Source organism: Chlorocebus sabaeus, chromosome 16 (assembly GCF_047675955.1).
Source record: "Chlorocebus sabaeus isolate Y175 chromosome 16, mChlSab1.0.hap1, whole genome shotgun sequence".
NCBI classification, from domain to species: domain Eukaryota; kingdom Metazoa; phylum Chordata; class Mammalia; order Primates; family Cercopithecidae; genus Chlorocebus; species Chlorocebus sabaeus.
This window is the reverse complement of record NC_132919.1, coordinates 37,237,612-37,253,161: the sequence shown is the minus strand read 5'-3', so window position 1 is coordinate 37,253,161 and position 15,550 is coordinate 37,237,612. Positions and strand designations below refer to the sequence as shown.

The window sequence follows — 15,550 nt, the reverse complement described above, 5'->3', positions numbered from 1 at the left end:
TTGTTTGTTTGTTTTTTGTTTCGAGACGGAGTCTCACTCTGTTACCCAGGCTAGAGTGCAGTGGCACGATCTCGGCTCACTGCAACTTCTGCCTCCCGGGTTCAAGCAATTCTCCTGCCACAGCCTCCCGAGTAGCTGGGATCACAGGCGCGCACCACCATGCCCGGCTAATTTTTTGTACTTTTTTAACAGAGATAGGATTTCACCATGCTGGCCAGGCTGGTCTCGAACTCCTGACCTCGTGATCCCTGCTCCTCGGCCTCCCAAAGTGCTAGAATTACAGGCGTGAACCGCCGTGCCCTGACCGAATCATTTTTTTAAGAAGATACATCAGTCAGGGGAAAGCAAAAATGTAAAAAGAGACAGCAGTTAGGAGTCTGTGAGATGTTGCTAGGGTGCTGGCATTCGGAATGGAGAGGAGTGGAAGGTTTCTAGATGTATTTTGAATAGAAATGATATAAATTGGTGAAGAATTAGATGCAGCATGTGTGAAAGGAGAGATTTCAAGGATAACCTCTAGATTCTGTCTTGAGTAGGTAGTTTGTGGAGTCATTTAAAGAGATGGGGCCAGGCGCAGTGGCTCACGCTTGTTATCCCCACACTTTGGGAGGCAGAGGCGGGCAGATCACCTGAGGTTAGGAGTTCAAGACCAGCCTGGCCAACACAGTGAAACTCCATCTCTACTAGAAACACAAAAACCAGCCAGGCATGGTGCCGCGTACCTGTAATACCAGTTACCCAGGAGGCTTGGGTAGGAGAATTGCTTGAATCCAGCAGGCAGACGTTGCAGTGAACTGAGATCATACCACAGCACTCCAGCCCGGGTGACAGAGTGGGACTCAGTCACACAAACACACACAAATACTCACGCCTATAATCCCAGCACTTTGGGAGTCCAAGGTGGGAGGATCACTTGAGGTCATGAGTTCGAGACCAGCCTGGCCAACATGTTGAAACCCCGGCTCTACTAATAATACAAAAAGTTCCTGGGTCTGGTGGCGGGCACCTGTCACCCCAGCTACTCAGGAGGCTGAGGCAGGAGAATTGCTTGAACCCAGGAGACAGAGGTTGCAGTGAGCCAAGATCACACCACTGCACTCCAGCCTGGGTGACACAGCGAGACTCCGTCTCAAAAAATAAAATAAAAAATAAATGAAATAAAGAGCTGAGAAAGAATAGGGGTGAGAGCAGGATTAGCGAGTGAGATGAAGAGTTGCAATTCAGACCCAAGTAGGCAGCTGGCTGTACTCTAGGTATATCTCCTGGCACCTCCTGGCAGGTACTCAGTAAATATGTGTCATATTTTCTAAACAGATACATCAGGCATAATCCAAGTTTGCAGAAGTTTTCATTTTGTTATACAATTTTTTATTGATACTGACAAAGAGAAGACAAAAACATATTTCCACTATGTAACTGGAACATATTTTCTCACTATTTTTTAAAAGGTGTGCAAGAAAAAGGTCAGAGGGTTGTTTTATATTCAAGATACACTATAGAATTTTTGGGTTTTTTTTACTTGGAATATATTGGTTTATGTTTTATTGTGTCAAAAATCACTTTTAGTTTAACCACCAATCTTTTTTTTTTTTTTGAGACGGAGTCTTACTCTGTTGCCCAGGCTGGAGTGCAGTGGCCGGATCTCAGCTCACTGCAAGCTCCACCTCCCGGGTTCCCGCCATTCTCCTGCCTCAGCCTCCCAAGTAGCTGGGACTACAGGCGCCCGCCACCTCGCCCGGCTAGTTTTTTGTATTTTTTAGTAGAGATGGGGTTTCACCGTGTTAGCCAGGATGGTCTCAATCTCCTGACCTCGTGATCCACCCGTCTCGGCCTCCCAAAGTGCTGGGATTACAGGCTTGAGCCACCGCGCCCGGCTTAACCACCAATCTTACTTTAAAATGCTTTTAAATATTGAAAAGCTGTCAAGGCTACAGTAGAAGAAACAAGTTTTTTTCTTTTCTTTTCTTTCTTTTTTTTTTTTAAATTATACTTTAAGTTCTAGGATACATGTGCACAACGTGCAGGTTTGTTACATATGTATACATGTGCCATGTTGGTGTGCTGCACCCATTAACTTGTCATTTACATTAGGTATATCTCCTAATGCTATCCCTCCCCCCTTCCCCCAACCCACAATAGGCCCTGGTGTGTGATGTCCCCCTTCCTGTGTCCAAGTGATCTCATTGATTAATTCCCACCTATGAGTGAGAACACGCGGTGTTTGGTTTTCTGTTCTTGCGATAGTTTGCTAAGAACGATGGTTTCCACTTGCATCCATGTCCCTACAAAGGACATGAACTCATCCTTTTTTACAGCTGCATAGTATTCCATGGTATATATGTGCCACATTTTCTTAATCCAGTCTGTCACTGATGGACATTTGGGTTGATTCCATGTCTTTGCTATTGTGAATAGTGCCACAATAAACATATGTGTGCATGTGTCTTTGCAGCAGCCTGATTTATAATCCGTTGGGTATATCCCCAGTAATGGGATGGTTGGGTCAAATGGTATTTCTAGTTCTAGATCCTTGAGGAATCACCACACTGTTTTCCACAATGGTTGAACTAGTTTACAGTCCCATCAACAGTGTAAAAGTGTTCCTATTTCTCCACATCCTCTCCAGCACCTGTTGTTATATTTTAATGATTGTCATTCTAACTGGTGTGAGATGGTATCTCATTGTGGTTTTGATTTGCATTTCTCTGATGGCGAGTGATGATGAGCATTTTTTCATGTGTCTGTTGGCTGTATGAATGTCTTCTTTTGAGAAGTGTTTGTTCATATCCTTTGCCCACTTTGTGATGGGGTTGTTTGTTTTAAAGAGAAGACAAGAAAAGGGAGATTATATTACATTACACTGAGTCCTTCATTATCTGTTGCACCCTAATGTGTCAAGTCTTGGTATAACAAACTGCTAAGCAAACTTGAGACTGCAAGTCAAAACTGTCTTGAGTTGCAATAAAAAAATAAGCTAATAATAAAAAGTATAATTTGTACACCTGTACTAGGATTCCTAAAAATAAGGATGAGAGAACATGTATTATAAAAATATAAATGATAAACTATAGCTGAATGTATACCAATGTTTTTCCATCCAAAAACTTTATATAATCTAAAAGAAGAGAGATACAGGTTAGATTAAAATCACAGATGAAATTTAATTGAAAGGTGGTGCCAACTTCAGAAAGATCAGGAAAAGAATACATAATCAGATTCAAGTAGTTAGAAATATAAGCAAAGCATCAAAAGGTGGAATTGCTTGAAAAGTGCAGTAAGTATTAGGTTTAGGGAGAATATAATCTGAAAAACAAGTATTTATTGCATGTAATGTGATCCCACATGAGACCCTACATACAATCCCAAGTAATGACAGTGAATTACATGCAACAGTACATGTAGTCCCCCCCAAAAGGGGAAACCTAAATATTACATATGATGCTCATTCCACATGAACATATTAATCTTTCATTCAAATCACTCCCTAGTTCTCATTTCCTACCTGAGACTGTTGAGATCAAGATCATCTGTATCAAAATCCAAAAGAGGCTGTGGCGTGTCACTCGGACCATGAGACTGCAACACAGATGAACTGGATGAGATGACTGTGGTTTGGCCTGAGGGATGGATGGTTTTGAACTGGAACTGTGGACCCATCCACAGACGTCTGTGGGGTCCAGTGTGTGTTACAATTTCAACCTGGAACAGAGTAGCAATGATGATTTAAATGGTTTGTGATCCTGATTTGAGAGACTTCACAATCCCCCATTCTTCCTCTCAACACCCGCATTCTTCAAGAAGCCCATGTTAAAATGGGAAAGGGATAGGGCACCCATAATTAAAAGGTGATGATAGTCACAGCTGATGCAGACATTCAAAATATCCCTCTACTGCTTTTCATCAACAAAAACAAAAAATACACTTTGTGTACATACACATACACAGACACACAAGCACACCTCACACACATATACAACACAAAAATCACATGAAAGTAAAAGGACCAGTTTCTTGCCTCATATAACTAGTGTCAGCTCCCTAGGGTCTACCTTTTCGTTCACTCTAGACAGTACTTACCATGTTGTGGGCATGCACTGAATATTACACCTATTAATCCACAGATTAAAAGTAAATCCTTCACTGAGGATCAAGCTTATGACAAATGTGAAGTTGTTCTTGAACTATGCAAGGAAAAGTAAAGGTCTGAAAAAAAGTCACTTTCTTTCTACAATAAAATATTATAATATTTACTATACTGCCCTAATATTACTCCAATCCACTTTTAAATGAAAAAATTATTTTATACTTTCTCTCAAACTAGATTTTTGTCTTCCAAATACCATTAATTAGTGTGTTTTCTCAACTGCCACAAATATCAACACAGGCATTTTATGTGCTACAAAACAGAAATACCAAAATGCTTTATGAATTTAATGCTCAATGGAGGGCATAGGGAATGTTGCCAATATTTTATTAAACATTATAAAGTCAAAGAAGTGGGTAGAAAACACTTGGAAAAACTTGAAAATATATATATTATATGATTTTTTTTTAACAAATAATCAACTCGAATGAGAAACTAAATATGCAAATTAGTTTAAATGTCTTATCATTGGTACATCCACGCCTGTGCAAGTCAATGTAATTGACTTCCCACGTGCCTTATTTTTGTCCTGAGTTCTTTTATGTTTAATCACATTTCTCTGATTCTGGTGATTAATTCTTAACAAAACATAACTGAAAAGGTTCACAGAGTGTAGCCCTGTGTTTGTGAGTCCAAAAGGGCAAAAGCATCATGGTCTTTGGAACAATATTCACATTCCCACTAATCACAGGGAGAAAAATGCTCAGATTGAGGACAGTGATTTCTGATTCAAGTAGTTGTATTCAGCAATGTAAATTAGGCCACAGATAAAGCATTCTGTGTATTTTAAGCTCAAAACCATCAGTGTCACAGAGCCGAGAGGTAAACAGATGCCTGTGCAATTTCACCGAGGCGATGGCCAGATGTTCCTATTCACTCTCCTGTTGTGTGCCGGACAAACATATTGTATATACTTTCACACTGACAGCACACATTATCCCTTTTCCTAATTGAAAAGTTGAAGTGAAGGACAGTGGTTTCTCTGCCAGCATTCCTTGGACAACATTTTGATTCTGGAAAAAACACACGCATTTTGGGTTTACTTTATCTTCCTATCATTAAGAAACGATGGACCACCACATGTCAGGAACTGAAAAACTTCCTGTGAATATTTTTGGTGTGATGAAATAAATACATGTTACCTAGACACTGTTTGATTTTCTAGTTTACTTTACTTTTGATTTTCCAGACTTTAGTTTTCAGGTTACCCTCCTTGAGAAAGAAATGAAACTACAAATGGCCTCCACATTTTCTGAGGCACCTGTCCGATGAAAAGCTGCCAGGTTGGTAATCTGAGATAGGTCATTAGCTTCACAAAATGATGTCAGGCTTGAGGAAGACATAACAGCATTTGTAACAAAGTCATTTGTAATCCTATCATTTTGAAATCTTCCCAAGTATCTTTTATTTCAAAGCCCTTGAGATGAAGACAGCTTCACCTGGCAAGGGGAGGGATGGTCAGTGAAGCTGTTGGAGACTGGGCATGGTGGCTCTTGCCTGTAATCCCAGCACTTTGGGAGGCCAACACAGGAGGATTGCTTGAGCCTCGGAGTTCAAGATCAGCCTAAGCAACAGAGGGAGATCCTATCTCTACATTAAAAAACAAACAAACAAACAAACAAACAAATTAGCCAGCATGGTGATGCATGCCTGCAGTCCCAGCAATGTTGTAGGGCTGGTTTAGAGACCACTAAAAGCAGCATCACAAGTGCTTAGGAAAGGAAACCCAGAGGGCAGCATCAGAACTTCTGTAGGGTAGAATGTTATATTTCCAATAGTGAAAGTATGAACTCAATCTTCGGAAAATGCCGGCTCCACAAGACAAATCCCAAAGACTGTTGAGTGGCTTCACTGTTTCATCAAGGTCAACTTTTATTTTAAACCTGATGAAAATGTGCTCCAAAGAGCCTATTTAAATTCCAAAGTCCTAGCTGGTCACAGTGGCTCACGCCTATAATCCCAGCACTTTCGGAGGCCAAGATGGGTGGATCGCTTGAAGTCAGGAGTTCAAGACCAACCTGGCCAATATGACGAAACCCTGTCTCTACTAAAAATACAAAAACTAGCCACGCAGGGTGGCACATGCCTGTAATCCCAGCTACTCAAGAAGCTGAGGCACGAAAATCACTTGAAACCAGGAATTAGAGGTTGCAGTGAGCCAAGGTCATGTCACTGTACTCCAGCCTGGGTGACAGAGCAAGACTCTGCCTCAAAAATTAATTAATTACTTTCAAGGCCCTAAGGCTTTAAATGGATTGGATTGTGTGAAAAATACATAGATTTTATGCCATGTGTATGGAAGCTAACATACATATACATACATACACACACAAATATGTATAATGTATATATAATATGTATATGTACACCTGCAGCAGTATTTGTGGAGTAATTTGTAATATGGAAAGACAACTAATTCTTGATAATCCAACAAAGAGTTACCAATTCTCCCCATTTACCTCTAAGAAAAAGAATAAAAACAGTAAAGTTGTTTTATTTTACTTTAATACTCTCAATATTTCAGAGTTTTACCTGGGAAAGCCATTCTTCATCTTCCTGTCCACTATGGTCAGAAGCTAAACTGTCATAAGACCCATGTCGAGTAATGGGCCCAGGACTTCCAGGGGGAACCACTAAAGGAGAAAGAAAATAGATTTAAACCACTTTATTCCATGCAGTGGAAAAACAGACATGGGCACAACCATTTTGGATACTATGGTAATCTATAAGATAAAATATAATACTTTAAAGCACAGAGGCAATTCAAACAATTATTGAACAAGTAAGAATGAAGTTCTTAGGAATAAGATACTTTAAAAAATATCTGCAGGAATTTAGTAATGACATCTTCTTGCAATAAAAGAAATAAACAACTAACTACATGCTAATAGCAAAAGTACACTGAAGAGCAGTGACAAATCTGTTCATTGGGGGATGATATTAGGATTCTTTAAAAGAGTTTATTTAGTAGCTTCATATAAATGCTCGGCATAAAAAAGCACATTTAATTGAAAAAATGCTTTCAGTCCTGAAAAAATTCATTTATCCAGAGAAATACATCATCTTTCTTAGATACCTGGGTAGTTTTCATGATTCTTAAGTGGTATGACATAGTCAAATTATAAACAGCCTACTTTTTCACTCAAATAGGAACATTTGCTTAGTAAAACAATACAATGATTCAAAAACATTTACTGAGTTCCTAATATGAACCAGACATTATCTTCTCAAAATCTTAGTCTCTTCTTTGGAAGCTACGACTCACCCACTCTGTCTCTATATCTCTAAAGGTATTTTTTTCTTTTTCTTTTCTTTTCTTTTTTTTTTTAAACAGCAGTTTTAGGTTCACAGCAAAGTAGAGCTAAAGATACAGATATTTCCCATATAACCCCCCAACCTCATACATGATTTTATTTAATCTTTTTTTTTTTTTTTTTTTTTCCTTAAGAGATAGGATCTTGCTATGTCACCCAGGCTGGAGTGCAGTGGCATGATCATAGCTCACTGTAACCTCAAACTTCTGGGCTCAAACCATCTTCTCACCTCAGTCTAATAAGTAGCTGAGACTACAGGCGTGAGCTACCATGCCTGTCCAAAATTTTCTTTTTTGTAGAGACAGGATCTCACAATGTTGACCAGGCTGGTGTCAAACTCCTGGCCTCAAGTGATCCTCTGGCTTTGGCTCTCAGAGTCCTGGGATTATAGGCATGAACTACCACGCCTGGCCTACCATTTTAATACCCAGAGAAATCAAGCAATGAAGTACTGGGAGGAATACAGAAAAACAGGGGAGGTAAGTAGGAAGAAAAGTAAGAAAGTAAGAGATGATCATTAAAGAAGTGTAGAAGAAATAGAGAAGAATGAGAAGCTGAAAACAACCTTCATAATTTCCACCACCCAGAGACATTTATATATACACATCAACATACAAAAAGTTCCTTGAGTTAGATTCCCCCATATGAAATCAGAGGATGTAAATATACAAATTTCTTAATATGTATTCCCAGAGTTATACACTTACCCAAGCAGTGAAAGAGAATGCCAGCCTCACTGAGTTCTTGCTAGAACAAGGTAGTATTTTGAAAAACTATATCTTAGTGAAACAGATACAAATAAAGTAGACAAAGCATAACCTAGGGCAATATTTTAAAAGACACACTCACAAAAAGCTTATCTTAACTTGCTGCAAGAGGAGAAATGCTAATTCAGTGAATTACTCAACAGAGGCATACATAGTATTAAAATGTAAGATCTGCAGTAGTCAAAACTTTTAGTTGCTAGTTCTTCAAAATCATAGTTCTACAGCCAACAGGCATGGTGGCATTTGTACAAAACACAAATGATCACAAAAGCATACACCTACATTCTTGTGATGACAAATGATATCAAGAAGAAAAGAATACCACAATATCTATTATTTCAGCATCCTTTTGGAAATAATTGATACACATTGAAAGGCTGATAAGTAATGATGTTTTCAAAAGGTTATCTTCACACCACTAAATTCTATATTAATTCTTACTACAGAAGAGAACAAGAGGATCCTTGAAATTCCCACCCTTTAAATACTAGTGAAAAATGTGAATATGGACAAATATGTAGAGGCTGGAAAGCAGATGAGGGCAGAGAAGATTTTAAAGAGGTGAGGTAATATGTTATACAAATATCTGAAGGAAAGGTGTGACAAAGGGAATGTTAAGTACAAAGATTTTGAGAAATAAAGGGAATCAGTAAGAGTTAGGAAGCCACTGTGGTTGGGTGGGGTAAGCCATGCTGTGAGTGCAAGATGAGTCAGTAAGGCAAAGGAGGTAGGACCAGCAGATTACTGTGGGCTTTTCCTTTCTTTTTTTTTTTTTTTTTTTTTTTTTTTTTTAGTAATAAAGCTCGAGTAATATGATGGAAAGCAATTGGAAATTTTTAAGTAGAAGTGAGCAACCACACCTTACGTAACTAGCTGGTACCTAACGTGAATTTCTCCAAAAGTTTATGTTGTGTTTTATATATGCTGAGCCTAGACTAGTACACGTCACAGAATAAGCACTCAATAAGTATTTACGGGGTGGTTGGAGTTTAAGATTCTGTACTAAGTAAGCAATGGCACTAGAATGGCTGGACACTTGTTTATCCATCAACAAAATAGGGATAATGTATTATAACATCTGGGATTAACTTCAAAATAACCCAGTGGCAGGGATAGAGGTGGGAAGTAGAATTACAGATGAAAACAAGATTGGTCATTAGTTGATCATTGTCATAGCTGACTCATAGGTACATGGAGGCTCATTATACTATTATTTTCTAGTTTTGTATATGTTTGGAATTTTCCACAGTGAGAAGGGAGAAAGATCCTCTCTGCCCTCATTAACTTTCCAAGGGAAGTAATAAAGATTCCAAATATACATCTAGAAATAGTATCATAAATATGCATCCCAAAATCCTAAAGAGATTGTAAGAATTTCCATCCCCTCTTTTCACTAAAAATAGTTTTCTAATTAAGCATGCTTGGAAGCCATCAGAAGACGGGCAATATAAAAAAATAAATCTGGTAGGATAATATTTTTCAACATTAAATAAATATCCTTCCTTGGCCCCACCATTTTTTCCATGTTTGATACATTTTTATTACTAAATTGGGTAAAAGCACAAACATCAGAACAGGAGAAGCTTAAAACTAGAAGCTAACTATAATCCAAATAATTTTGAAAAGTCTGAAAGAAGAGTGCAATAAGGGAACATATTTTTTCACAATAAATTAATCATTACTTGGCACTGTGGTGTTAAACATACAACTAGACATATGACTGTTCATAATTGGTAATGTAATATATTTATTAAAATCTGTTGGTCTTCCTATTATATTCAGTATTGGATTCTCTACACGGTTTTAGGAATTACAATATGTAGCATGGAATACCTTAGAACAGTCCCAACAGTATACTGAGCCAGAACCTGCTTCATCCAAATGTGGTCCTTAGACCATCAACATTGACTTCCCTGGCAGAGCTTGTTAGAAATAAATGATTTCAGGCTCCACCCACCCAGCCCTACTGAATGACAATCTGTATTTCAACAAGATCCCTAGGTAATTTCATTACACATTAGAATTTCAGAGCTGTGTTATACAGGAGTAGACTCACTGCCATTCCTCTAAAATAGATCAGTAGTAAAAGTTTGGAGAATCTACATTATTCTTTAAAAGGAAAAATACGAAAAACTGGTTTTCATTTGAGAGCTTAGGAGGAAAATAATTAGCTACTTATTACCATTTCTAAAATCTAGACAAGAACATTCTGAAATAAGCATGGTTATTATGAGATTAAGTTAGCTATAAATTATTAGAAAATTTAAAATAGAAAGATACTATCATTTTCATAGGATTTACTTTTTTGTCCACCTGTTATCCTTCTAAACTCTTCACTATAACCTCGAATTTCAGTATAAATGGCCATGATAGCAGAAAAGCCAAGCTCTGTTTGCCATGGCTGATGTTGGGGGACATCTCAAGCCAGTACGTGCATAAGTTAAAGTGACAGATCTAAAATGTTCAGCTTACCAGTATTTAATACTTTTCTTAGTTTTTGTTGTAGTTGTTGTTGTTTTAGTCAAAGGTGGTTGAGTGTTTAGAAATGCCCTTAGGTGGCTTTTGTTTTACAGATATGACCTGCCAGCATCACAAAACTTTTGGACAAAGAAATCAGTAAGTCTCTTGATTTTAGTCAGTCTACATATAGTACTGAAAAGCTTTGTGACAAGTAATTCTTTCTAATGTTACCAGGCTGCCTGTGTAAATACAGAAGGCCAGCCTAGGAGACAGGATAAATTATCTGTGGGAAGGGCTCATAGTCAATAGCCAATATTCTAGTTTAAAATTTGTTCTCAAATGCTTTGGGCACAAAAAGATAAAAATAAACTAAGTTTTTGCTCTTTTCATATAGCATAAATTTTCTTAGTTTGTACTAACACATTCTCATACTACAAAGGTAATTTCGTGGAAGAAAGTTCCTTCTGATATTGAATGATCTGAAATTACACAAATAGAACTATACATTCAAAAAAATTCTCGTGTGAATAACAAAAAAGACAAGTTCAACAACAACAAAAAAGTTTCCTTTCTTTTTTTTTTTTTTTTGACACAGGGTCTCACTCTGTCACCCATGCTGGAGTGCAGTGGCATGATCTCGGCTCACTGCAACCTCCACCTGGTGTTCAAGCGATCCTCCCACCTCAGCCTCCCGAGTAGCTGGAATTACAGGTGTGCGCCACCATGCCCGGCTAATTTTTGTATTTTGAGTAGAGACGGGGTTTTGCCATGTTGGCCAGGCTGGTCTTGAACTCCTAACCTCAAGTGATCCACCCGCCTCAGCCTCCCAAAGTGCTGAGATTACAGGCATGAGCCACCACACCTGGCCTGAAAGTTTTGCTTTCTTGCAGGTGGACACTGAATAGTAGGCCTAATTTGGTTTTTGTTTTAAAAGTCCCAAAACAAAAGCAGCTTAAAACCTAATTAAAATGAATTTTAAAATCTGTGCACTAAACTACCAATCTCTGGCACCATTTTCTGTTTTCTGTCCTTGTGGTGCAGGTTCTTCTCTGTTTCTTCTTTTGTTCTTTTCACTGGCTCAGCTGCACTATTCTCCATCACATTCATCATCACTACCAAATTCAGTTTACCTGCCCTGAAACTGTACTTTCCCTTTCGCAAACCCAGGCTGGGCAGCTTTATTACTCTTTCCTTTTCCTGTAAATCTGCAACTTTTGACTTCCATTTATTTGGGGATTCTTGTTGATCTTGCATGATTTTTTTCAATGCTTCTTTTTCATCTCTCCTTCTACTATTTCCCAAGTCACTTCTTTGGTTTTTTTAATTGTGGGTTACCATTATTTGTGTCTTTGGCTTTACTTAATGCTTCTTTGGCTTTTTCTTTAAATAGAATTATCCTCTCTTTTGCTCCTCTGCCAAAGTCTATCCCTTTTATTTCACCACTTGCATTTATTTATGTTAAAAATTTTCTCCCAATCCAGGTAGGAAGAACATTCTATGTTTACTGCCTTGGGAAGGAATGACATACCAGTTCATATGGAAAAAAGAATTTACAACCATGATAAAAGGAAAGTATGATAAGAGCAAAGTTTCCATGCTTCTAACCACTCAAATACTAGGAATGATACCCTGAGATTGGAGCAAGATTCGCAGAGACAGAAAGGGGAAAAAAGAGAGTCACAAATAGGAGTGGGAAACAACAGAATCCCAGAAAGAGTTTTAGGGACCAATGACTGTGAAAACTTATGTCTTTATTCTTGGGCAGAGTTAAGGGAAGTGGCAAGAGATCCCACATGGTACAAGAGTAGAAACGGTGTGCACATAGTGTGTCTGTACAGCCAGGTCTGTGACAACCTTATCATGTTCCCCATAGCTTGGAGGAGAATAATGTTTCATACATATACAAGAATAATACAGACATAGTCCAGAGAACTGACAGGAACTGGATGAGAAACAACAATGGATGCTGCAGAGATCTATATGAACCAATGATCAATGATCTGGTGGGGAAATGGGACATGTCAGTGGTGGCAATTAGGGCAAAATGTCCCCAAATCCCTTACCTCATACTTTTATACCCTGTAAACCCTAGAGAATTTAGATGTAACTTTGGAGGCGGTATAGTTGATTGAGATTAATTTTTCCACCTTTCTTCAAATGGAGGTACTAAAAAAACCTAATAGAGTTTATTTAAAGAAAAATAAAGTTACATATCTTGCGAATCCAAGTTCAATGGACTAAGATACAAAATAGCTACCCTAAAGAAAAATGTTTAGTATCTTTTATATTTACCAACTGTCCTTAGATAATTAATAAACTTGGTACAAGGATATAAATCTTGCCATGTTCTTAGCAGAGTAATTTTCAAACACACCTTATCTGCCAAACTGAAAAGGAAATACTATCAATTTACTTTAGAGAGTACAACTTCAAAAGTACCGCCTCTACTAGACACAGGCATTTGTTAAATATAGATCAAGAAGCAAGGGCAGGTTGAGTAGATCATTATGAGGTAACTGTGAGCCTGTCTGTTTTTAGTGTTTATAAGCAAATCATGTTTACAGTAAGTAAATAAGAGCTTAAAAAAATCACTAATGGTATTTTTCTTATAGGAATATATGGGCTTCTGTGTATTATGTGTGTGTGTCTATACACACACACACGCGCACACACACACACACACACACACATATATATATATATATTTTTTTTTTTTTTTGAGATGGAGTCTTGCTCTGTCACCAGGCTGGTATACAGCAGCGCGATCTCTGCTCACTACAGCCTCCGCCTCCCGGGTTCAAGTGATTCTCCTGCCTCAGTCTCCCAAGTAGCTGGGATTACAGGTGCATACCACCATGCCCAGCTAATTTTTGTATTTTTAGTGGAGACAGGGTTCCACCACGTTGGCCAGGATGGTTTTGATCTTTTGACCTCATGATCTGCCCACCTCAGCCTCCCAAAATGCTGGAATTACAGGTGTGAGCCACCATGCCCAGCCTATTTATATATTTTCATATGTGAGTATGTGTAAAGCAAACAAAAGCCAATCTGCTTTAGGGCTGACTTTTGAAAATCAGTCCTGTTAATCTAAACCAAAAATACTGCCAAGTCTGCAAAACAACATAAATAAAGTTATGAAAAGAAAGATTAATGGCCCCTTAATAACGTCCTTAGGTCTGAATCCTATATAATAAAATTCACGATATTCCAAAAAGTCAATTAATAATACATACAACTTTTCAAATCAAAATCTTGGAAGAGTTCTATTTTTGAATTTTTAGATGCCCTCTGCAACTTAATACAAGAATCAATGTATAAAGAAGTTTTGAAAATTATCCACAGAAAATATGGTATTTATCAGTTAGAGGAAGTTAAAAGTATTGCTTTACATACTGCTAAACTATAGGTACAAAGTATTAAAGTATGCAAATAATAATTGCAAGATTAAAGGTATACGCATTATATTAACAGACATCTAAGTTGACATCATTAAGTTTCTTCAAATATCTAGTTCTTTAACACTACTTAATATAGGTTAGGATAGGTGAATTTGAACCAAGATTCCGAGAATGAGTTATTACCATTCCTAGAAAAATTTAAACCTAACATTTCAATTTTTCCCCCAAAAGAATGAGAAGATAAACTCAATTTTATGGAATCAAATTCTTTCTAAAATATTCCCAAAGAAACAGCTAGATATCAAAAAAGTTCATCTGCAACTAATCTAGTCTTCTACTTAGAATACAAAAGGTCAGATCTTTATCATTAACATATTAAATATACTGTACATTAGAGCAGGTAATTAATAACTCTCATTGTATTGGACATGGTTTTACATACTCAGGAAAAAATACCAGACCTTCTAAAAATGAAGTTTATAAGATGTAAATATTTCTTACAAAGAAAGAATAAAAATAAAAATATCTGTATCCAGTACTATTTCATTTAAAGCAATGAAAAACAACTGTCAATGCTTGTAAAAGTGAAAAGACTACACACAGCTTGTAAGCATCCTCTTTATCTAAACAAGCACAAAGCATAATAGTGAACATCGAGCAGTACTTATTTACGAAAGTAATGAAGGAAAAGTCTATTTGGTTTGGTTTTGTTCTGTTCTTGTTCTACCTTTTCCTATATTTCTTGAATTTCCAGTAATAAATTATCTTAGCTGTAGCTCTGGAAGCTTTAGAGGACATAGCTGATCAACTACAGGTACCACTGTTTGTAAACTCCAGCCTCCCAACTCTAGCAGATAAGAAGCTGTTCTACTCCTTGACATTAATTGCGATGCTATCACTATCAGAGAAATCTGCTTCTCAAATTGAGGATAAAAATGCTGATGCTAATGGTACCTAGTTTTATATGTGAGATAATCATATAGTTACCTGGTTTAAGATTTTGTTGGACAGTTAAAATATGATAATAGGCTGAATATATAGAAATTTTTAAATTTTTTAATTCAAAAATTCACACTCTGATCTATAAATGAAGATTAAATGCATTTGTAAGTTTAATTATAAATTTAAAATTCACATTCTGATTTATAAGTGAAAAATCAAAGATGGACCCAAAAGCTCTCATCTGGACAAGTGAGTTTACTGGGTCCTACTGGCAGCGGACTTTTATATGGACAGTGGAATTCTTCAGATTCAGGACCAGACACAGTTTCTGTTTTCTCCTACTCTTTACCATATCCCCACCCTTCCTCCGCAAACAATGAAACTCTCACCATGTTAAAGTTTTTAGTGGCGACCTGAGAGATGAATAATGTTGTGCCAGCATTTTTCAGTCATTTAGGTTATTTAGAGGAACAACATTCCTTTTTCTAGCAACAGAGAAATTTGCAGTTAAATGACATCATGCTG

The 15,550-nt window shown here is 37.4% G+C and overlaps 1 protein-coding gene across 5 annotated transcripts in view; it reads right to left on the bottom strand.

Annotated features, from left to right (window-relative positions):
* BCAS3 (BCAS3 microtubule associated cell migration factor) overlaps nt 1-15,550 on the bottom strand; it is a 710,433-nt gene that overhangs the window by 316,782 nt on the left and 378,101 nt on the right. For all 5 annotated transcript variants that reach the window (XM_008011209.3, XM_037993644.2, XM_008011214.3 and 2 more), the window contains 2 exons: nt 6,677-6,777; nt 3,503-3,699 (listed from right to left, as the gene is read on the bottom strand). In XM_008011209.3, coding sequence (XP_008009400.2) covers nt 3,503-3,699; nt 6,677-6,777 — 298 coding nt within the window. The remainder of the gene's footprint in view (nt 1-3,502; nt 3,700-6,676; nt 6,778-15,550) is intronic.